The sequence below is a fragment of the Pogona vitticeps genome, chromosome 5 (assembly GCF_051106095.1).
Source record: "Pogona vitticeps strain Pit_001003342236 chromosome 5, PviZW2.1, whole genome shotgun sequence".
NCBI classification, from domain to species: domain Eukaryota; kingdom Metazoa; phylum Chordata; class Lepidosauria; order Squamata; family Agamidae; genus Pogona; species Pogona vitticeps.
Genome location: NC_135787.1, coordinates 114,547,930 through 114,572,930, shown reverse-complemented (window position 1 = coordinate 114,572,930; position 25,001 = coordinate 114,547,930). Strand labels below are relative to the sequence as shown.

The following is a 25,001-nucleotide window of genomic DNA, read 5'->3' as shown; positions in this document are numbered from 1 at the left end:
TGACATTTTCATTACTCCTTTCTTCTAAGCTTAGGCTTATATATAACTATGCAACAAGAGGTGAAACATGGCAGATATTTCAGTGGACATGTTTTAATAAAGTAGTCAAGGCAAGTACAGGTAGTAATACAGAACATGGAAATCTGAAGTACTATGGATACTCTGGACATCAACTTTCTAAAAAGTTACAATCCCCTTACAATTACTACTTTTGGCAGTATATGAGCTCCTCATTTCCCAACGATTCCTTATGCAAATATCCAAAGAAGTTAATTCTATCAATTCTGGAGCAATTTTAAGCCCAAGTGCTTGAAAAAGAGGAAAGAAGAGGTGTGTTTATCAAAAATTTCACGTATTAAACACCTACAAATAAAGAACACCTGAATAGCAGTCAAGTGTTTGCTTTATTTTTCTAATTTGAACCTTCAAGTGTTTTGCAAAACACTTCAGCTTTCTTTCTGTGAGATATATTTATATTCCAAACATTCACTTGCTCATTTCAAGATGAATAAAATAATCATGTATTCAGTTCTGTCATTTAGACAGAACCTCTATTTAAGTATTTATAAGTATTTGTAATAGGGTTAAAAATCGGAAATGAATGAAATGAGGGAAGGAAGGAAGGCTCGCCATCATTTTCCATGTGTGGATGGTAGCAGTATCTGAAGAGAACTGTATTTCTGTGTGGAGATTCTCAGTACAACGAGGTGCTCTATTTTTCAGAATTCTAGATGCCACTGAGAGCCTTTGTAGAAACTAGAAATTAGTACAGTTCCTCTCCACATGACAACGAGGAGGGAAATGGATTGGAGGCAGGGATAGTATACTTTTCATCTTTATCCCATCGTGCATTTTAAGAGGGCTAAAGGCTGATGAAATTTGTCACTGTCATAGAAAGGCACAATAATGAATGCTAACATGTTTTGAAAGGTAGACCAATATTGCATGAGAGAGAGAGAGAGCATTGCACAAGTTAACACAATCAGAAATAGTCTCAACATATCATATGCTGTGTTACCCAGCTTTCTAACTACTGTTTCAAGATTTTAAAGATTTTAAAATGGCCTCTATGCATGCACTTTTCAGTCATAATAATTAAGGTTGATGACTAATGAATAATGAATACTTTATTGCTTTGTAGCCAGTCAGGCTACATGTAAGAACACAGATTAAACCAATCATAAAATAGTATTTGGCAGGATTAGTATATGTGTGAATTATGAATTGACATTTTTTTCTGATGAATTGACAGACCTATTTTTCAATATGTTTTTGACTTTATAATCCTATAAAATGCCCCCAGGCACCTAGAAATACAGTACCAAAATCACAGAGAAGCTTCTATTGATTCCCCTCTACAATCCCTCCAGGTTTGGTGAAGACTGGGTTTCTGACATCCAAGTTATACTCCCACAAAGTGGGTCCCTGCAGGAAAATGTCTTTTAGCAGCTGGCTTGTGGAAACCCAATCTTCACCAAACCTGGAGGGATTGCAGAGGAGATTCAGTAGAAGCTTCTCTGTGATTTTGGTACTGGTGTCTCCAGATGTCTTGGGGGGGTTGTTTTATAGCCAAATGAATCGACAAACCAAAAATCGCTATAAATTCATTGATTCGTATTCATTTGGGGCATTGATTCATATGAAAACAAATTCATGAATTCACCAAATCCATTCAATTTTTGAATGGATTTGGTGATTTATTTTTAAATTCATGTCCATCTCTAGAGTCTGCACATTTTATTCACTACTGCTGCTGCTTTTAAGAACAATTCACTTATTTTCCCATTATAGACAATGAAGAGACATCAAAAAGCCTTTGAGAAGACATCAAAAACTTCAGCTGGCAAAAAAAAAAAAAAAATACTCTGCCTTAGTTGTGAAACACAACACTTTTACTCATTTTTACTCTGAATCATCTTTAAAGCAAAACTTCCTATCCGAAGCACCGAAACCAGTGCTGAAGTTTTATTTTCTTCTGCACATGCCTCAGTTTGTCCCATTATAGTAATGATGAACTGAGACCATATTTTAGAGCAAATAAAGATATAAAGTGGAACAGAGTGTGTTCCTTGTATGAGGTGTTGGATGCAAATAGCATGTGGTTAATCATTGTGTTCATCAGTGGTATTTCATTCCCCTTACACTTAGATAAGAAAAAGAATTAAAATAAGAAAACAGAAAAAAAAAAACCAAAACACCAAACCACGGCCTGTGATCAACATATTTACAGCATCTCCAAAGTCCTGCTGAGATCTACACAGTTTCTGGCCTGCAATAAAAACAGACATAACGTAGTTGCCTTGCCAGTGAAACTGCAGGACCCAGCAACACCAGTCTATGAGCACAGAAGGTATCACAGTTGTTATACGATTGTTAATTTAGACAAAAGCACTTGCCAGAAGTGTTACATGACCTTAGGACAGAAGGTGCAGGCAGAAATCCACAGAAATAGATTGGTTTGTTCAATATTTGCAGTGCCAGGAAATTCACTTGTTTCAGAGTCTAACCTCTTTGCTCAGTAATTGGTCAACAAAGAGCCGGAGAATAGGGGCCCAGGTACCTTGGCATCTTCTTTCTCATGTCCTGAATGAAGGCCCAAAGCCCTGGAATGCCATTTTTCTCTGGCTCAGCATAGCTTCATAACAGATTTTTATCTGTTTATATGCCTTATGAAATTCTTGTCCCCAACACATCCAAAGCCAACTCACATTAGGCTTCTGTCTACTGAATGCAACCCTTCTCAGAAAATTGTTGCAGTTGGAAATGTTTTGGTACTCACATGTTCATTTCTTTGGTTTGCTTTGGAACAACACAAAAAAAAGAGAGAGAAGAAAAGTCAAATCTGATACAATTCCACAAAGAAACCAAAAAATGTACTGGTCAAAATTATTGGCACCCTTAACTTAATATTTGGTAGCACCCTCCTTGGAAAAAATAGCTGAAATCAATAGCTTCCTATAACCATAAATGAGTTTCTTACACCTCTCTACTGGAATTTTGGACCACTCTTCTTTTTCAAACTGCTTCAGGGCCTTGAGATTTGAAGGATGCCTTCTCCCAACTGCTGTTTTGAAATCTCTCCACAGGTGTTCTATGGGAATCAGATCTGGACTCATTGCTAGCCATTTCAGAACTCTCCAGCGCTTTGTTTGTAACCATTTCTGAGTGCTTTTTGAAGTCTGTTTCGGGTCATTGTCCTGCTGGAAGACACATGACCTCTGGTGGAGACACAGCTTTCTGACACTGGCCACTACGCTGCGCCCCAAAATTCTTTCGCAATCATCAGATTTCATTATACCATTCACACAGTCAAAGCATCCAGTGCCAGAAGCAGCAAGGCAACCCAAAACATCTTTGAACTTTCACCATGTTTGACTGCAGGGACTGTGTTCTTTTCTTTGAATGCTTCATTTCTTTTTCTTTAAACAGTGCCATGAAGTCCTTGACCAAAAAGCTCTACTCTTGTCTCATCTGTCCACAATACATTTTCCCAGAAGGATTGTGGTTTTGTCACATAAGTTTTGGCATACTCCAGTCTTGCTTTTTTACGCCTTTGTGTCAGCAGTGGTGTCCTCCTGGGTCTCCTACCATAGCATCCCTTTTCATTCAAATAGCAACAGATAGTGCGAGCTAACACTGTTGTACCCTGTGTCTGCAGACCAGCTTGAATTTGTTGGGAAGCTAATCTGGGTTCTGTATCCACCATTGAAACAACCCTTCGTTGTAATTTTTCAGTAATTTTGCTATTCCGTCCACATCCAGGGAGGTTAGCTACAGTGCCATGGGCTGTAAACCTCTTTATGATATTGTGCACAGTGGACACAGGAACATTAAGATCTCTGGAGATAGACTTGTAGCCTTGAGATTGTGGATGTTTTCCCACAATTCTTTCCTCTCAAATCCACAGACAACTCTTCGCACTTCATTCTTTTCTCCATGCTCAGTGTCACACACAACACAAAGGCTGAGTCAACTTTTCTCCATCTTAACTGGTTGCGTCGTTACTACATTGACCACACCTCTTACCTGCAACAGTTGTGTCTAAATACAAATTAAAAGAGCATGACATCCTTGAAAAACAATTTGTTCTTACAATTTAGACAGGGTGCCAATAATTTTGGCCAGTGCATTTTTGTGTTTCTGTGTGGGATTGTATCAGATTTGACTTTTCTTCTCTGGGGTTTTTTTTTTGTGTTGTTCCAATGCAGACCAAAGAAATTAACATGTAAGTACCAAAAAATTTGTAACTGCAACAATTTTCTGAGAGAAGGGTTGCATTTTCTGACAGAATTGCAAGGGTGCCAATATTTTTGACCATGCCTGTATATGAGTCTTCTGCAGTTCATCTTGTTGAGTTAATCAGAGCTCAGTAATCTGACTGTATCATGTGATTACTTTCTATCACCAATATCTAGCTGCAACAGATATTAAATGAGCAATAAAGTCTTTCATTGTCATTAAAAGATCAAGTTGTCTGCATCAAAACTTCCTTTCCCCTCCACTACCCTGGTGCTTTCTTTATATGAAGAGCTTGAGGAGAGAGATGCTAACCAGGTTAGGAGCTGGTTACAGGGAGAACTGAAATGTGTTGTCATAATGGCTTCATTAACCAACATTCCCTTGCTGTTATAGTCATTATGCTCCATCAAATTGCACCCAACTTACGGAGAACCAAACATGGAGCACCAAATGGGGAGTTGTGTGTGCATGCCCTGTGCCTCTTTGTTCAAAAAACTGAGATGTGATATCCAATCCACAGCTGCCTCAGCTGTAACTTTAAAACAATAGCCCTAATGCAGCCTGCATCTTTCCTGACTAGCATCTAAAAAAGATGTGCCTGGCAAAAGAATTTTTGAATTTAAGTTCTTCACACCGGTATATGCTTCATGAAGTGGATGGTCCTGATCCATGAAACCTCTCATATTTGTATACCTATTGTTCTTTGCTTTAATATTGCCTTTAAGTGATGTAAGATGCTTCTTTATACTCATTGTTCTTAGTTTTAAATATTGCCTATTCATTGTTTTCAACATTAAATATTGTTTTTCAATGTTGTAAACCACCTTGAGTACATTTCAAGGACAAAGGCGGGGTAATAATATTTTAAATACATAAAAAATAAATATTGTATGATGATTTTTTAAGTTGTCTATAAATGTATAATCTACTCTTGCATTTGTATTTTGTGTTTACCACACAGCTCCCTTTTATTTTTATGAATTAGAGACCTTTGAAAGGTGTATAGCCCTACTTAGTTCCTGTGGTTTCCTTTGTTGATTTAATCCATTTCTTACTTAATCTTCTCTCTTTTCCTGCTGCCTTCAACTTTCTCCAGCATTACAGTATTGACTTTTCCAGTGAACTTTGTCTTTTCATGATGTGTCCAAAGCATGAGAGCTTCAGTTTAGATATTTGTGCTTCCAGTGAGAGTTCAATCTTGGTTTGGTCTAGAACCCACTCATTTGTTTCTCTGCTGATTCAGGGTATTCACAAACCTCCCCTCCAGCACCACATTTTAAATGATTCAATTTTTTCCAGCTCTGTCAGCTTTCTTCACTGTCCAACATTGGCATTGTAGATAACGTTACTCTCCTATGACACATTCTTGTGTTTAGCAACATCTTCTAGTATGTTCATACAGTAATTGCTCTTCCAAGTTTCAGTCTTCTGATTTCTTGGCTGTATTCTCCATTTGGACTGATAGTTGAACTGAGGTATAGAAAATCTTTAAAAAATTTGATTTCTTCATTGTAGTTATGATTCTTGCCTTCTTTATATTCAACTACAGACTTGCTTTTGCACCTGCATCAGTTGTTTCACATCACTGCCGCTGAGGTAAAAATATTTTAAATAAAAAAAATTGATATTTCTTCCTCCAATATTCATTTCTCCATCTGAATCTAGTCCAGCTTTCTATATATGTTTTTATACACTGAACAGAAGGGAGATAAAATACACCTTCATCTGACACCTTTGCCTATGGGAAACCATTCTGTTTCCCCAAATTGTGTCTTTATAGTAGCTTCTTGTCCAGATATAAGTTATAAATCAGGAGTATCAAATGTTGAAGAAGGCCCACTTCTTTTCGAGCAGTCAATAACTTTTCATGATCCACACATTCAAAGGCTTCACTATAGTCTATAAAACACAGAGTAAACTTCTGCAATTCTTTGGTGTGCTCTAGTAGCCAGTGTATGTTTGCCATATGACCCAGTCCACGATTAGGCATAATTCAAAACACTGATTTTATTAAACCATAGCTGATTTGGTCCCAGGTTATTTGAACAACTGCATCACCCCCTACAAGCCTCTTTTGTTTTCAAGATCTTTGGGGGGTGCCCTTCTGTTGGTTCCGCTACTCTCACGGATATGCCTGGTGTGGACACAAGAGATACACTTTTCAGACGCTGGTTTCAGGTATGATACTCACTGCTAAGGGACGTCAGGCTGGTCTCTTCCCTGTTAACCTTGTAACAGCAGGAAAATACCTTTGTATTTTGGTCAACCTTTGACAACTGTCTGGTTGCCAGGCAGGAACTTCAGTAGGTAAAAAGTAAAAGTTTTACTTTTTAAAATAATTAAAAATGTGCTTTTAGTGGCTTAAAATGTTTTATGCACTAATTGTTTTATTGATAATATGTTTGACCAACTCTTAATATTGCCAATTCCTTCTTTTTTTTTAGGTTGCATTTATTTTTGAATATTTTGTAAGACTACTTGAGACCCTTTATTGAATCCCTTTAGAAATACAATGAATGAACGACTGAACACCTACCTTAGAAAGTGAGACACGAGAAAGCAACAGCAGAAATTGCAAACCAGGATTGTAAATAAGCTATTGTAAACATGTCCAGGATGTGAAGACTTTCCAACCCTGGCTTTCAGTTTAATATCATACTCCATGTTTGGATACAAATGTTCCTATGTTCATTGCATGGCAGCTCCAAGCAGCTCTGCAAAAGATGCTCTTTTGAAACCCTATAAAGCTCCTGTCAACAAGGGGTTTTGCTATTACTGTGTTAGATGGACCAGTTATCTGATTTGTCTTGAAGTTGCTTCCTATGCTCACTGTATATTATTTTGTCAGACAAACCACTTCGAGGATTCTTCCCCACCCCCACGCCATCAATGTGCTCAATTGGTTAACTAAAGACAATGTGAGAATGGAAAGGCTAGTCATGTTTGTGAACTCATTTATTTGCATGTTGAGGGCAGATTAAGCAAAGGATGAAAAGATGTTTGGGTTCACTGTGAGTCAAATAGGACTGATTTATTGATTGCTCAATCCTTTCCATGTAGGAAAGGTACAGGTAGTCCCTTGCAAAGAACAAACAGTACAAATGCGACCAACCAGTGGTGGAATCACAGCACTGGTTAACAATACAAAAAGAGATTAAAAATTCATTTTGAATGAATAACAAAAGAGATTCTTTGAAATATAGTGCCTGCTGAATGTAGATTGTTTCACTAGTCTTCCTTAACTAACTCAAATCCACACATTAAAACACTGTCTTGTATTGTTATAAACTTTCATACAGGAAACATTACTTTTAAAAATACTCTTCACAAGCACTGTTCTATTACAATAAACACTGCTAACCAAGATTCTATATTACAACAGAATGCACCGAAAAGCATTTTGCAATGCAAATGGTTTCCCTAAGATATTATCCTCTGAACTTTTAATGCTAGGAGTTGTTTTCTGTCCCACATGGGACACCCTCTGCCATGGATCAGACAGTCCTCCTTGCAAGGAATTTAATCCAAGAAAATGGACACACTGAGTTCTCAGACAGCAGGAGCTCTCCTGGAAGGTGGTGTATGTACAAGCCAAGCCATTTTAAATCAAGCCCAGGGCAGAACCTCAAGTCCATTACAAACCCCAGTTTTATGTCTCATGCTTCTGGATAACTGTGAACAGACTAGGACCTTTTTTATATACTGTCCTCACAGAATGACTGCCACCAGGAAGCCAAAGTGTGTGAATCTCAGTGAACGATTAACCGCATGGGGATAATAGTTCAGAATAATTTCTGCTGTGCCAAATAAACCCTGCATTTGTGGCAAATGATAAGTCAATAATAGCACAGAGAGGTGCCAAGATAATTTATGCTGAGCTGCATCTGTACAGTTCATTCTCTGTGTTGTGTAACATACACAGCTTTTATTATTATAATTGCCTCATGAATCTTTTAACTATATTTAAATACACCAAGATGAGAACTGAAACCAGATGCTATAAGGTACATGGTGTTATATGTTTTCCCTGGTCATGGTCTTCTGGTATTGATAAATCTTTTAAAAGTGGGCCAACATATTCTGTAGTTCCTCCTGTTTCAATTTCCCCATTATCTGGCTTGATAATCATAATTACTGATTTACAGCAATCCCTAAGTACTATTTTGAAGTAATAATTTTCTAACCACAGAGTACAAGGAAGTGGTTTGCCCTTCCCTTCCTCTGGGCCTGTATGACTTTGGGCCTGTATGACTTGCCTAAGGCTGCATGAGCTGATGCTTCTTCCAGTAGGCACAGTGGAGAATTAACTCCTGAACTCTGGTTCAGCAGACAGGTACCCAACTCATGGAACTTGGTACGTGTAATCAAAACTCTATAGTGAATGTACTGATCTGTTGCTTTGTCATACAGTCAGACTAGATTTCAGATTACAGAAAGGAAAATGCTTCCATTTTGCCTAACACGAAGAGAAAGATGGATGCCATAAAGCATGATGCAATGGCCCTCTTTTTCATCAAACCATTCCTTCAGAGAATTGACTCAATGATCAATGAAATTCATTCTACAAACCAACCAATCAGAACAAACTCCCTGAACTGACTTTTTTCTCCATGTCCTTTTGGTCTTTATTTCAACGGATTCTCAGAAACATCAAGTACCTTGCTTAGTAGAATACGTCTGCTACACAAAACAACTAATTCTCAAAACAACCAAAGTACCAACATACTTTAACAAGGCCAAGCTAGAGTAATAACATATTGTTGGGTACTATATAACTGCGATCTCATTAAGACAATGGTATGCTGCAAATATACCAACTTGACAGTAAAGAATCTGTTGTTAAGTGGTGCTTGCTTCTAAGATGTTTTGAAATATTTATATTTAAAGATGAATGGTTATACATTGATTCTTTTTTTTCCTCTGGCCCTTCAACATGTTTTTTTTTGGTCTCATCATTCAGCCATTAATTGTTCTGGACTGGATTTCCTTAGCTTCAAGAAACAGATGGTACACAATTAAAGCAGTCTGGAACCTGTGATACTTCCCGAAGAAACCATTTTTAATTACTTAGAGATGGTGATACATACTAAACCTTCCCCAAGGGAAATTTTGACTTCTGTAGTAGAGTTTTAACAATAAGATGTGTGTCGATGCCATTTTTCTCAGGCTTGTTCCTGAACTGAGCATTATTCCCTAAGGCTTGAATGTGTTGCCTTCCAGCTTAATAAACTATCTGGAAGAATTGGTTAATCTTTGGATGGAAAAGTTACTTCTGATCATCATAGTTTTTTTTTATGGGGATGGGAACACAATATCTGTTTCACACGTGAGTATTATACTCTTTTAAAACATTCTTTATTGAATTGCTTGGAAAGATGCAGAATGAAGCAACAAAAATGATCCAGGGGCTGCAGTAATCTGTCTGCGGAGGAAGATTCCAACATGAACTTTTTGGTTTAGAAAAATGTGAGAGCAGGGCATGGTAGAATTGTAGACAATCATGCACAGTGTGGTAAAAAAAAATAGAATGAGAGAACTCAGTGACAGAATGATTAGCTCCTCACTAATGCCTCCACTGGTCTGTAGTGAATGCAGCATGTGTGAAGTTGTCCTCAGTGCCTTTGTCATCCCAAACGAGGATATGGGATGTTAATGCAACATTTGCCCTGATAATTCATACATTAACATACATGTGTGCATTACATGAATTATCAGGGCAAATGTTGCATTAGCATCCCATATCCTCGTTTGGGATGACATCCTCACACATGCTGCATCCGACTTAATGTTTCTTGGGGATCTGAGAATGGAGGTATATCATCTGTGTGTGTGTGTTCGAAAGAGTCGTCTAGTACCTCCATCCACAGATTCCCCAAGAAGTAGTAAGCTGTGTGCAGATTTCCATTTCTATTTTAACAGCATGAACTGGGAGCTGTGCTGTAGGAAAGAGAAGCCAATCATAGAAAATCTTGGAAAAGTGAAGTTGGAAGAGGCCTACAAGGCCATCAAGTTCAATCCTTGCTCAAAGCAGGGATACAATCAAAGCATATCTGCCAGGTGATTATCTAAGTTTTTTCTTGAATGCCTCCAGGGTTGGAGGACTCACCAACTCCCGAGGTAACTGGTTCCACTGCCGTTGTGGTCTAACAGTTAGGAAGTTTTTCCTGATATCCAACCAAAATCTGGATTCCTTTAACTTGAGCCTATTTTTGCCTGTCTCACACTCTGGCATGATGTAGAACAGATCCTGCCCCTCCTCTGTATGACAGCCTTTCAAATATTTGAAAAGTGCTATCATATCACCCCTCAGTCCTCTTTTCTCAAGGCTAAACATGCCCAATTCTTTCTAACCTTGGGTCGTCAGATGTTCTTGGATGATGACTCTTAGAAATCCTGGCTAGCATAGCTAGTAATGAAGAATGTTCTGAGAATTTTAGTCCAAGAATATCTGGGGATCCAAGGCTGGGAAACACTACCTTAGAGGGAGTGCAGCTGAGGAAAAAATTGGACCACCCAGGACACACTGGACCCTGCGAATCTGCAGTTTCAGGGATACATGATATATTCTGAAATGATATCAACCTGCCTTCTATGTTTTTAGGTTTTCACCACAGCAGAGAGAATTAAGTCTGACATAGAGAAACAAACAGTGAACTGGTAAAATGAACCACATATGACCAGCAGTGCTGTGTCTCACTGACCTTCCTGAGACCAATTAGCAGGCCTTGCAGTGTTGGAGAACTTTCAAGGCAGCTGTAAATTACAACTAAGAACAGGCAGAAAAAAGTCAGTCCTAAAGATCTGCCACTTTTTTTTTAAAGAAAACATTAGTATTTTTGACAGGATCTAAAGAAGCAGGTTATGTCAATGAAAGCATTTATGTAACATAAATAAAAGTCTTCAAGGTGCCATAGGGTTCTTCGGTTTTGGGGCTTTTTGTTTGTTTGTTTGTTTTTTGCTTCTTGAGCTGTGTGTGAGACAGATTCCCATTTCCTTTCCTTTCTTTTTTTCTTTTTTGCTTTACTTAGAGAAAGAAATGTCTTGTCAGCTATCTTGTCTATGTATGGGAGGTCAAAGAACCACAACATTTATGTCCTTGACTTACAAGTGGGTAAGGTACCATTTTTTTCTGGTTCCCTGTTTTGGACCTGTTACAGCCAGCTATGATGTCTCCTGTCCTTCAAGGTTTTGGAGGGAGTTTAACATCCAATAGTGGGAGGAAGGCGGGACATCAGTGGGTGGAGCTGGGATGGATATATATTGGGGAAAGTGTGTCATGAGGGGGTTCTGTTTTAAGCTCTGCTGGAGCAGTTCTGTATTGAGTTTTGTGGAGTTCTGTGTGAGCTCTGTGTTCTGTAGGAACAAACATTTAGAATCTGTTTATGCTAGTGCCTTGATTTAAATAGTCTCTTGTTTTATTTGTTTACCAATCCAAGTGTGTACCAATCAATAAATTTTAGTTCTCTTGTTTTTGAAATCCATTCCTGTCTGTGTGACTCATTAGAGGGAATGGTTGGTGGCAGTCTACCTGAAGTGTGAGAGAGTGTTGATATAGTGTAACAGGCCTCTTTGGTGAAATAGAGAAGGAGGTTGTTACAGGACCCTACGCCCCACCATTTTATAATTGGGGGTGGAGGGAAAACTGCAAGTCTTAGAAGCCTCAAGGAGTGATTATTCTCCAACAAAGCAAGTCACATGGCTTTCCTTCCCTCCCCCTCCCCATAAAAAAGCAGGATAACATCCAGCCGCTTCCAATTTGGGGGAAAAACAATTAAAGAGGGGGGATTTCTGGTGGGATTCAGGCTCCAGTGGGCTGTAGGTGATTTAATCAGGTGCTGAAATTCAACAGTCTTAGTTTAGGCAGGCAGCCATTGCCCCCCCTGGGGCTAATCTGACTCTTTGACCTTTGAAAAGTGCTCTGTAATAGTCAAGGAAAGTTAGTCAAAGATATAAAGAGCAGGTCACCAAAAACAATGGAACTCTCTAGCAGTCCACCGCATGGATCTAACCTTGAACACTGGGAAAACATCTCTTTCTATGATGGGCTTTTTAGCAGAAAAAAAAATTGTTCTGAGGAAAGCCCCAATTGGCTGAAAGCCCCAATTGGCTGCCCCCTAATATAAAAATGAATGCCAATAAAATCATTCTACTGGGAGACTTGGTGATTGAAATTCATCCGAGGGAGCCTGATTCGTGCTCAGAAGCTAGGAGGGCAACGTTTTGTTTAGTTACTTATCTGAACTATAATAAGCCAGGGCTTGTCTACATAGTCTGAAAGGAGTGGGCTGGATTGGGCTAAACAGAGTCACTACAAGGTGTGTTATGTCATTTGGTGTGATCCTCGCATCCAAATAGCATAGGCAGCTTAAGCAACCCTATTTGACCTTCCGCCTTTGCCAAGATTGGGAAATGGCTTAGCCACTACGGGATGATGGCAAATCAATTACTTTCTTGGCTCTGTGGAGGAGTTGAGGAAGTGGGGAAAAAGTAAGTCTGAATTACGGTAATAAATACATGCTGCATCACTAAAAAAAAAAAAAGATAAATTGCTTGTTTTTCTCTTAAAAGTCCAGTCAAAAGCCTGCCTACAGCTGAAATGGGAATTGACTAATTGCCAATAAGCCACTTCAAGATACTGGAAATTAGAGGAAGGCTCATTTTTGCTCTGTTCCCAGCCATCACATGGACGAGAAGCAGACCACACCAGAGTAATCCTATCCGCCCCTAAAGAAGTAGAAGCTCCTGACAGAGGTCAGAAAGGTGTGGGTAGGAGTGCTCTGAGGACAATTATGTCAACTTGTGAGGTAAAAATGCAAGTTTACCTTCTTCATCCTATTTTTTGTTTTATAGAACAATGACTGTAGAATAATGTGCTTCCTTGTAATATTTCAAATGACTAGTTGGTCCAGTAAGAGTCATTTAATTCTGTCCACGTTTCTGACCATCCATTTTGCTCACAGAGCTAGTAATATCCTTATCCAATTAAAAACTATCAACGAAACATGGCTAGACACACATTTTCCTCCAGCCAAACAATGCAGCTTATAGTTAAGATTCCCAGATGAAAAGCACATTAAACATCATCTCAGTTTATAATCCAATTGCACAATTTGGCCAGTATCCTACTGAACTCCTGCTAAGTTGAAAGTCTTGCCAGTGCAGTGCAGTGCACAGAATCATGCTGCTTATGCAAGCACTGGTGTTGTGCGAGCAACAATCTCCAGGGGGAAAAAACTTGCCCTCTGCTTGGCAACGGCAATTCTGGGTTAGACAACAGGATCCCACATCATGATGCTAATAGGATTCCACCCAGCCAGAAACTCAGGTGGATAGCAGTTAAACTAGGGGAAAAAGCTGGGAATAAATTCTTTCTGGTACATAACACTGTATTCTTTCTGCCAATGAAAATATTCTGTTACATAGTAAAATTCTCTTCAAACAACTGCTGCACTAGGAAAATATCCACTGAAACAAATAGGAACTTCACAAAATCATGACTCTGCTCTTGTGAATCTACCATGCATTTTAGCAGAAGACCTCCTGTAGAAGGGATTTACTGTGCACAACTCCTGCACATGCCCAAGTGGTGAATCAGAACTTGCAAACATTATAAGGTCCTTTCAGTAATACTGTATGCCAATATAATACCATTATGCTTCTTCGTGCCTCAAAGCTTGCTAGACCAAAAAAAAAACCTTGTTAAGATATACAGATACAGGATGCCAATTATTAAGGCAATCAATATTTATACAGTAGGTAAAATTCACCTCAGGCAGGTTTGGGAACTCTCTATCAAATAATCTCTGAACTCTGGAAGTATGAAAACATATGCAAGACATTGGTGAAAGTCACCTTCATAGTTTGATAATACAAAAAGGATTGTTAAGTTTTCTCTCTAGGGGTGGGGAAAACAGAGGAAAGGATAATTAAATTTTAATTTCATTTTTCAGTTCAGCAGATAAAGATGTACTGAACAAATAACAAAATGAGTGCACAGATTTTGTCATGGCTGCTGTAAGCCAACTAACACAGAAATAATTGTAATGGGCATGATCCAGTGAATAAGAACTACTTTGAATTCCTGCTGATTTTGATCAGACAGAATTAAACACCTACATAACTTTCACATTGAGACCTTTTGGTGATTTAAAAGACCTGTTGTTACTGGTTTAAAGGTTGTTTACTCACTGAATCACATTGGTCTTATAAAACGTTCAAAGTTCTTTTTAAACTTCTACTAGTCTTTTTTTTAAAATTCCACAGTATAATATTAAATATAACATTAAATAGAAAAATAAAGAGAGAGGAGGGATGTTTTTTAAAAAATAAAATAAATTTTTTTAAAAAAATCATAAACTTTATTACAAATTACAAAACGTGAGTCAGTTTCTGAGTTTCTTTGTGTCCCCAATATGTTTTCTGTAGTATGGTTGTATAAAATTGTCTAAATTTTTTTTATATTGTCTTTGCTGGCTTGTTGCTACAAGAACAAGACTGGAAAACACTTCAGAAGGTTTCAACTTCAGCACTCTCAGGTGTTATATAAGCTGAAACAACAACAACAATAACAACATGAATACCGAAGCTGTGAGAAACAGCAACTTTAGAGAAGTTAACCCAGAAAAGCAAAACAATAGATTTGTACAGAGATGACTTCCATGAGACTTGGTACTCTTTTAAGGTTTCATGACTTCCTTAGAACAGACATTTGAATTACAAAGTGATCAGCTATTCTTTTTCTACCACAATCTACTACTAGGGATGAGAATAGAGCAATGGTTCCCAACTTTAGGTAACTCATAAGATGTGCTGGCCAAAGGGCATTATGATCAGGCACAAGACTCTTCTATTGGCTGGTCTGAGACCTGCTGATAGAACAATCTGTTGCTAGAACTGCTGGCCTAGATCTACCAGCAGATCAGCCAAAAAGGGAGAGCACAGAAGGAGCAGGGTCAGGAAGGAGCCAGGTTACACTCGATCTAAGCCTCTCCTAACACAGAGACAATGACAAAAATGCTGGCATACAGTTAGGCTAGGGCAAAGGTAGTCCTAAATCCTAACACCCATAGGCTAGGTAGGGTGTGGATTCTGCACAACCTCAGCTAGCATAGAGTTGGCTTAGCTGATTCCTGGCCCTTTCAGCCAGCCAAGAGTGAATTCTAAGTGTGCAGAACAAAAGTGGAATCTAGTAAAATACTTCTTCAGACTTCCAATTTGCACCATAGACTCTGGTGAGAGAGATTAAAATACATAGTACATTACAAGAAACAGTGTGGTTCACATTAAAATAGCTGCCCTCCAGCTTATTGCTGGGTTGTTGCTACAAGCACTGGAGAAAAAGGTTACCACTTATATAAACATTTTTTCTTAAATGGACAGGATCAGAGTGAACACACAATGAAACATAAGAGCAGCTGACTCACCAAAATCCCATTGATTTAATGAGCCTAGTCTAGTTGCAACTTACTACACAAAACAACAGTATTTCAGCCACAATGTCCATTTTTAATGCTTTGAAAGTTGCTTTTTAGATTATCAGTCCATCCCTAATGGAGAAGTGGTACGATGATTCATCACCCTTCCACAGTATGGTCACCAAAGGTTTCATTAAGTCATTATATTTATTCTTTTTCAAAATAACTTTCTATACTCTGCCTCATTTTCCTGCTAGGGATGCTGGATACAGTCGTTCCAATTTCACTTGCTGACAGGAAAAAAACAACTTGCTGCCCATGTTCCAAGCACGCTCACCACTACTGTCATCTCTGACTTTCTCTTTCCTTATAGCAAGTTAAATCTCTTAATAAAAGCATATTCTTCAGTATGCCTCTAGAGGCAACCAAACAATCGACTGGAGGCCCACATTATTCTTTGAAAGACAAATGAAATCACATTGTCACACGATATATTACATTTGTTCAAAATGCCCATGACTTTACAGCACACAAACCCATAATACCAAAGGGATACAGGGTCAGAAAAAGGCCTCAGGCAAGATATACTCCAGTATTGCATTTATGACACTGTGTATTAAAGTTTTTCTCTTGAATACAAGACAGCAGCAATGTGACTTGTAAAAATTTGTTTTCATAGGAGAAATGTCAAGCTTATTTTTAGATCCCTCTCCCCTTGATTAGAATAAAATGAAGAATGAACAGCTTTCCAACACGTCTAGAGTATACAAAATGTTTATAAAAAAGGAATTGGTTGATATCAAAATATTAATTTTCTCAGTACTTTATTTATTTGTTTGTTTGTTTGTTTATTTATTTATTATACCCCGCCCATCTAGTCATAGACTACTCTGGGTGGCTAACAGCAAGTAAATAAAACAATTTAAAAGTAACAGTGATTTACAACAATAATAAACAATCATTCAAGATGGAAAAGAAAGAAAAAATAAATCAAGTACTGCCTGGAGGGAAGGCCTGCCTACTTAATAATATAGTTTCTGTTTTCAACTATCAACTTCCAAATACCATATACTTTAACAAACATCTTGTGTATGGCAGGTTTCTATGACTTTCTGCATATTTTGAATTCATTCCTGGTCCACTAACTGGCAATATACTTCCATTTCACACAAGGTGCCTTTAGGATCTCGAACAACGATGACTGAGTTGAAGCAACAGAAACCCTAGGGGCATCATTAAGTTGCCAGTTCTTCACCTCTCAAGAAAGTATTTTAAAATCTACATAATCACTGAAGCTCCTTGTCCATTTGGACTATGTAGTTAAGGTGCTAGATTTTCTTCTTTTAAATCTTACCATATCCAGACTCAGCTTTCTGTGTGGACTGATCTCTACAGAAACATCAAGAATGTGGAAGAAAGTGGAGTGGATCTCTCTCTCTCTCTCTCTCTCTCTCTCTCTCTCTGTGTGTGTGTGTGTGTGTACTTGTGTCCTCAGCAACAGACCATTTGCATTCATAGTCTCTGCCCTAGAAATGTGCTGGATGTGGAACATAGATTTAAGCATTTGCTATAATGAATTAATACTCATCTCAGACCATTACAAAGTATGATGCTGCTCAGCTGTTGGACACCTGAACTTGAAAGCCAGCAACTGGTTTTTGCTTTCATTTGTTATCCCCCTTTAACAACAACCAGTGTGAAGATGCATTACAATTGTAATGAAGCCATTTGTATTTTGCTTTATCACAGGCCAAAAAATTATCATCTGGCTTCTCATAAATTTAAGATACAGTAATGGAGACGATGGTATTTTCTAATGGGATGTCCTAATGAGGTTCTAGAAAACTGGTAAAAATGCACTTACCTTCATATGTTCCACTTTCTAAAAGAGCACCACTTTTCTCTAGTTCCATAAAATCTTCAACAGTGATGAAAATATAATCCACACCAGGGACTTCTCCCTCCTTATGAGGCCTTGTAGTGCCTAATTTTAAAAAGAAAAGATGCATACTACTGTCATGCACAATAATGCGGAATTTAGTATCCAACAGACAAATAAAAAAGTCATGTAATGCAGCCAGAAGTCTTTCATTGATGCAACTTTCTATTCAGTGAGATTAGGAAATTTGTTTATAACTATAGCATAGTATTTAAATGCTGAAATATACATCAGTCAGTACATATAAAGTGAGACTTCACTGAACTGCTATTGTTTGATGGCAAAACAACTGCTTTGCATGCAGAAGGCTCTGGGTTCAATTCCTGGCATTCCCAGTTAGAATACTGAAAGATCAGTACTTGAAGCTTGAAGAACCACTATCAACCAACATAGCAGACAATACAGAGCTGGAACAGTAGTGGTCTGACTTAATATAAATCTGTTTCTGTTGCTGTAGCAGCACAAGTAAAAAAAAAATCATAACCACCATTGTTGCAATCTTTAGCTTTAAAAAAGCAGAGGTTTATACAATCAGACCTAGCCCAAGATGGAAAGTGAGTTTTGGTTGCCCAAGGCAAGAGACAAGATGGTACCTGTACACCAAATTCCATTAACAAATCCAATTAAATCTTTTTTGCATCGCTGGCAGTGTGACACTACCTTCTGCAGCACTCAGCCCAGGCAGCAAAGAGCAAGCTAGATGGCACACAGAGCTCTGCCTTCCAACAGGAGGCATAGCTAGAAGATTGAAGAGAAACAACCAGTGGAGTATGCTTATTTGCTTCTACTGCTTCTCCCAACACCATTAGCAATGGTCACTAAGAATGGCCACCTCACTCTGTCTAAGAGTAAGACTGGCTCTGCACACAAGAGAGCCCCAGCCCTACTGCCTCTGAGGATAGGCTAATTAGTCGAAGCCATACCTATTCCAGTTTAGCGTTAATTTTACATCAGCACATTGTTCTTTCTTGAACAAATGAGATTTAAAGCTGTTGATGGAGCCGATCATGATTACTGCTGACCTGCTCTCCATATCCAAGGCATACGACTGGAATTCCACTCATGTCTCCTGGTGAACATACACACATGTATGTGCAGTTGAGGAAGCAGCTAGATCAGCCACTTACTTAGAGCATAGCTGCCCCTTGGGCTAAACCAGGTAGCAGCATCTTAGGAGAACTATAGTTAGTTGAGGCAGGGAAGGAAGCAATGGGGTCCAGGTTCCTACTTTCCTGAACTCCTGCTCACGTACAGCTCTTAGCAGAGGTATGCAAATCCAGAACCTCCTGACATGCTCTACCAACAAAAACTTTGTTCATTTTTCTTTTTTAATATATTCCTTTTCATAGGGATAGGGGTTATGGTACAAATAGGGGGCCATGGGAAGGGTAAGAAAGGGTAAAATTCCAGACAGCAAAAAGTATTCTTACATCCGCTTACACAATTGTATTAAAGATGGAAATCATACAAAGAGAAAAACACTATAAAAATTTTCCATAATATTTATCATTACTAATCTTCCATTTTCTTGGACTTCCTCTTTCTTTTTATCTTTAAGTTTACTAATTTTATAAGTTTAATATTATTCTGCCATCTTATATCTAGAGTTCTAAATTGCTCTATTGCTCTAAATCACTGTTATAACCATTAATTTGTGTTTATTTCATCATATATTCTTTCACCACAAAATACCTTCTTAGATTTAACAATGTTAAATCTCCACTGCTCTATCTCTATATTCTAAACAATATTTTGTGCTCCTCTTATCATGTTGTCTTTCATTTTCCATTTTATGGACCATGCACCCATTCTCAAGAGCTTCATCCACTCCAGGTATTGTCTCCTTTGTTTCATCTGCCACAGCATGTGTCCCATCATCTTGAAGTTCATAGCAAACTTCGCCGTTTGTTGCACTTCCGCTGCTGACATCTCCATAAGGGGGATTAACAAACTGCCTCTCCGCTGCATTGTATCTTCACCTTTTTCTTCTAGAATCTTCTGGGGTTTAAGAATAAAATTGTATGTCTCCATTTGAGGTTTTAAAAAATTGATTCCTTGTCGTAGTTTCACTTCTTTCTCTGTCTTCACTATAAATTCCATTTGTGTCCCCACGTCTTTAATTTGTTCAGATAAGCATAATGTTTTGAATATTCTTGAGGATGACTTGTTGTCCAATAATTGGAGGTATTATCTTCTAGATTTCTTTCCAGCAGGTAGTTACCACAACACTTATTCACAATAGAAGCTTGGGGCAGATGGTTGACAGGAAGAAGGGCTTTTCCCAAGACTGTTTCTGGCTGCTTCACTGATTTAAATCCATCAGTAGTTTATAGTTATATTGTCCTGCAGGAGCGAGTTTTATTGCCACAATAGAAGTTTTTTTATTCCTCCCCCTTCCTCCTCCTTTCTTTCTGTTTCTCACAGCCAAGCCTCAGATGAAGGGGAGGGGGGTAGTGTTCGCTGGTCCGGCCAGATATAGGTCTAGTCACTTTGTCTGACAGATTACACCCAGTCTCTTCTTTGTTTAGGTCCTTAACAGTTCCATATGTAAAACAAGCCACTTCAAGTTTGGTCAAGATTATTTTTCCAAAATCCTTCTGTACTTTCTGCTCTCTGTCTTGGGGCATTCACAGCTCTGTGCCAAAGACGGTGCCATTTGATTTCTGCTTTCAGAAAAAAAGACTTCAAAGAGAGGCCAATCCAGGCATCCCCCAGCCTTCCTCCCTTCTTAGTCAGATTCTGTTGGTTCAGACTTTCACTTCTCCTAGTAAAATTCCTTTCTCTTCCAAGTATGAAGGGGTTGAAACCGAGTGGTCTCAGTCAGTTTCAGGAGCCTCCTAAAACCTGATCAATCTCACTGCGATGAGGCCCCGATTCCCTCAAATTTTGTTCATTTCTGAAGATACTGTGCCAGCAGATTTATTCAAGATCAGGCTGGTATTATATGAAGGAAGCAAACACTTTGCTATTTTTATTCTTAACTGAGCAGTGAGACAATCTTCTTTAGGTAACCTTTTCGGCTACCATCTAGTAGTTCTATGGCATGATAAAAGGAGGGCCGCCATGCCACCCATGGGGGGGGGCGGAATCTGATTATACAATGAATGAGTCAATTTTGACGAATAATGCAACACCGTGCCTTTGTTATTCTGCCCATAACAGCACTACATAATTTTGAATGGTCCCATGTTTGGATACTAAAAGCAACCACTGTTATAAATTAAAGAGATCTCCCTTTAAAAGATGCTATTTGCATTTTTGCTAAAGTACCTCATAACAATAATGTTGCCACAGCTACTAAGAACAATTAAAAGGCACCGTGGTTCCTGTTAGGCTTTTTCACAATAAAATCTATGTGAACAGCATTACTCAAATGCTTTTACTTGTTGTTTAGTTGTTAAATCGTGTCCGACTCTTTGGGACCCCATGGACCAGAGCACGCCAGGCCCTCTTGTCTTCCACTGCCTCCCGGAGTTTGGTCCAATTCATGTTGGTAGCTTCAATGACATTGTCCAACCATCTCGCCCTCTGTCATCCCCTTCTCCTCTTGCCTTCACACTTTCCCAACATCAGGGTCTTTTCCAGGGAGTCTTCTCTTCTCATGAGATGGCCAAAGTATTGGAGCCTCAGCTTCAGGATCTGTCCTTCCAGTGAGCACTCAGGATTGATTTCCTTCAAAATGGATGGGTTTGTTCTCTTTGCAGTCCAGGGGACTCTCAAGAGGTTCCTCCAGCACCACAATTCAAAAGCATCAATTCTTCGGCAGCCAGCCTTCCTTATGGTCCAGCTCTCAATTCCATACATCGTTACTGGAAAAAAACATAGCTTTGACTATGCAGACCTTCGTTGGCAAGGTGATGTCTGCTTTTTAAGATGTTGTCTAGGTTTCTCATCGCTTTCCTCCCAAGAGGCAGGTGTCTTTTAATTTTATGGCTCTTGTCACCATCTTCAGTGATTGTAGAGCCCAAGAAAGTAAAATCTGTCACTGCCTCCATATCTGCCCCTTCTATTTGCCAGGAGGTGATGGGACGAGTGGCCATGATCTTAGTTGTTTTGGTGTTGAGCTTCAGACCATTTTTGGTGCTTTCCTCTTTCACCCTCATTAAGAGGTTCTTTAATTCCTCCTCATTTTCTGCCATCAGAGTGGTATCATTTGCATATCTGAGGTTGTTGATATTTCTTCTGGCAATCTTAATTCTGGTTTGGGATTAATCCAGTCCTGCCTTTCGCATGATGTATCTGCATATAAGTTAAAAAAGCAGGGAGACGATATACAGCCTTATCGTTCGTTATACCCTCCCAATTTCTCTCAGACAGAGAAAATATCCAGGATTAATGCAATAGGGGTTATTTTCTCTTGGATGAGTGAACCCTGGAGATGCATGGCATCTTTGCAGTTTTTATTTTCTTCACAAATATGCACACAGAACCTAGAAGCTGTGTGCTAAATGCCCAGTGTTTTCCCCATGCTGATTTTAGCTAACCCCAGCAACTCTATGGGCCCCGTTTAAACTGCCAATATAGCTTACTTCTTAATAAAAACTCTGAAAGAATCTGCATCTCAGATGCCACCCTTGTGGGTAAATTTCCCACTGAAGAAAAACAACAACAAGCCATCCTTATTTAGAACTGTGAAGGTTCTTTTGTTAAGCTCTGTGTGACTGCCTATCCCATCAGGTAACACTTTAGGCAAAATTGTAACAATAGACCTATTCACCATTATCAAGGCTGCCATCTTCAAAGCAATAATTGGGAGTTGTTTTTTTAAAGGGAAAGCTTGCAGTTTTGGATTTCACAAAAGCAATGACAGTAGCTAGAATTGTGCGATTCCAGGATTTCAAGTAAATTCCTTAAAAAAAGTGCACTGTGCTTGTTTTGTACAGATTTCCAGCCTTTTTGGCTCCAAAGATATGTTTGAAAAACATGTGTAAAACTTTGGTAAAGTGTTTGCTTAAGATTTCCTTTGAGACATCCTTGCCATGCAAAAATCCTTTCCCTATCTATACAGGACAACAAGGAAAGCCCTCTAGTATCTTTTTCAGAGATGCAGAATTAATATAGGCAGAGCTCATTTTCTTGGTTCAAGATGTTTTTGATGCAGAATTTCATCACTTCTTTTTGTATATTCTTTCCAAGTACACATACCCCTGAATGCAGGGTTTGGAATTTTTTTTTCCTCCAGAGTATGACTTCCAGAATCAAGGATGGCCAGGTTCTCCTTTGTAAAGGATTGGGGGGGGGGGGGAGAGAAGGATAGGCATCATCTTAAAGCCTCATCTGCATTTCTTACCACAGACTGAAAGTGTTGCTTCTTTGGACTGAATCTTGGAAAATCTCCAGTATGGCTTCTGAAAAGTAACTTTTCTGAGGAATCTCTATCACATACGACTGAGAGGGAATAAGGAACTAGAGGTCAACGTATAAAAGTAGTGTAGCATGGGAAATTCCATCATGGCTTTAGAATGTGGTACTAGCACCCATAGCTTTCAGCGTTCATACTCTACAGGCGCACTTATTAACACAATTTACATGGGTATGGACAAGTCCATTCTGACTGTAATGCATACAAAGAAGCCTAACACTGAGCGTTCATATGTGTCCTAGAAAATTTAAGAGTAAATTCCTCTAGTACGCTTAGATGTGTCAAATACATTTCAGAGGGACAGATGAGAAGTGGGCCACTCTGATGAGAAACCTGTTTGATTTGCCCCATTTCTTCTGAACTCTTTCTTCTACGTCGGCCATCATAAAAAATTTATAAGTTGAAAATTGGTGCCTTTCACTGTTTTCTACTTCCTTCTTTGTATTTTTCTTTGGTTTTCTCCAGTACCTTTTAGATCGTGAGCCTAAAGGGCAGGGATGTTTTAAAACACAACTCCCATGAGCCCTAGCCAGCATGGCCAATTTGCTGATGGGAAGCACTTTTTCTATGTTACTTTCCATCTTGAAGAATTTGTCTACCATTTATTGTTTATTGTCTTATACTGATTTTTTTTTTGATATTTGTATATGTTTTCTTTTATATTGTTTGGAAGCTGCCTAGAGTGGTCGCGATGACCAGGTAGGCAGGGTATTAAATAAATAAATAAATAAATAAATAAATAAATAAATAAATAAATAAATAAATAAATAAATAAATAAATAAATAAATAAATAAATAAAATAGAGTGCACCAGGTTAGAGGAAGGCAGTCCCACAGCAGGGGTAACACTGAGTGATCCACCATTTTGTCTAAATAGAAAATTCCAAGCTGACATGACAGATTCAAATCACAAGAACTTACATATTATCAATTACATACCGAAAATATTGGATATTACCAATTTCCTATACTTTGTATTGCTGGAAAAACCCCGCATTTGATTCCTTTTGGCAGAAATCACTCTGGACTAAGCAGTCTGACCTTAGTGACTTCCTCTCAGAGGGCCCCCTTCACTACAAGGTCAGTTGAGAGTCTGTTGTTTTGTAATGCCTGAGGGTTACTTCAGCTCCAAAACACTCCTCAGTCTCCCTCTCTCTCTGCCACTTGGAATTTGCTTGTTTCAGATGCACTTCCAACTAGCTTAAATTTTATGCTCAATTTGCTGACACCATGACAATCTTTGGGTTCTCTGTATGGCAGATGGAAAGCAGAAAGAAAGACACATGGGAGAGCTGTATAATTTATATGTCTTTTTGTTCCTTAGTTGTTTCTCAGGCACTAGAAAGCAAGAGTAGATACAACACAGCTCTCCAAACACACAGGACAGAAAATAGTTCCCAGAATATATGAACAAAAAGTAAGGATCAAGAACCGAGTTCCTATTCCCAGTCTTCACACTACCAATTGATGGAGAAGATCTTAGCAGAGCTTGGAAAAGTTACTTTTCAGGACCACAGCTCCTAGAATCTTGCAACTGTCATGGCTCATGGGAGTTGTAGTGCAAAAAATAACTTTTCCAAACTTAGCATTCAAGCAGTGTTTTTGGCAGGAAAGATAGAGCATCTGAGTGAAGAGCCCCAGATTTAAACCGACAAATCCCCAATACAGATCTTACTTCAGACAGTAAGTTTCTAGGTGGCATTAAGGTAAGCCATTATCTCCTTGTGTTCAGCTCCATATCTACAATAGGGTTGTAACAACCCTATTACCTTGTTATAGTCACTCCACTGGCTGCCAATCTCTTTCTGGGCACAATTCAAAGTGCTGGCATTAACCTATAAAGTCCTAAATGGCTTGAGTCCAAGATATCTTAAAGACTGCATCTCCCTCTATGAGCCTACCCAGCTATTAAGATCATTAGGAGAGGCCTTCCTGTCAGTTCCATCAGCTTCACAGGTGCGTTTAGTTGGGACATGGGAGAGGACCTTCTCTGTTGCTGTTCCCAGACTTTGGTACTCCCTTCCACAGAAGGCCAGGGCTGGCTCCA

General features: G+C 38.8%; 1 protein-coding gene and 1 long non-coding RNA gene across 51 annotated transcripts in view; both read right to left on the bottom strand.

The window, feature by feature from the left end:
• Positions 1-25,001, bottom strand: part of MAGI2 (membrane associated guanylate kinase, WW and PDZ domain containing 2) — an 889,129-nt gene that overhangs the window by 361,977 nt on the left and 502,151 nt on the right. For all 50 annotated transcript variants that reach the window (XM_073000722.2, XM_073000721.2, XM_020789967.3 and 47 more), the window contains one exon: positions 17,518-17,637. In XM_073000722.2, the coding sequence (XP_072856823.2) occupies positions 17,518-17,637 (120 nt within the window). The remainder of the gene's footprint in view (positions 1-17,517; positions 17,638-25,001) is intronic.
• On the bottom strand, positions 10,758-14,574 carry LOC144589508 (uncharacterized). Its single transcript, XR_013545663.1, has 2 exons — positions 11,842-14,574; positions 10,758-11,387 (listed from the first exon to the last, which is right to left on the bottom strand). It is a non-coding gene; the product is annotated as an uncharacterized LOC144589508 (long non-coding RNA).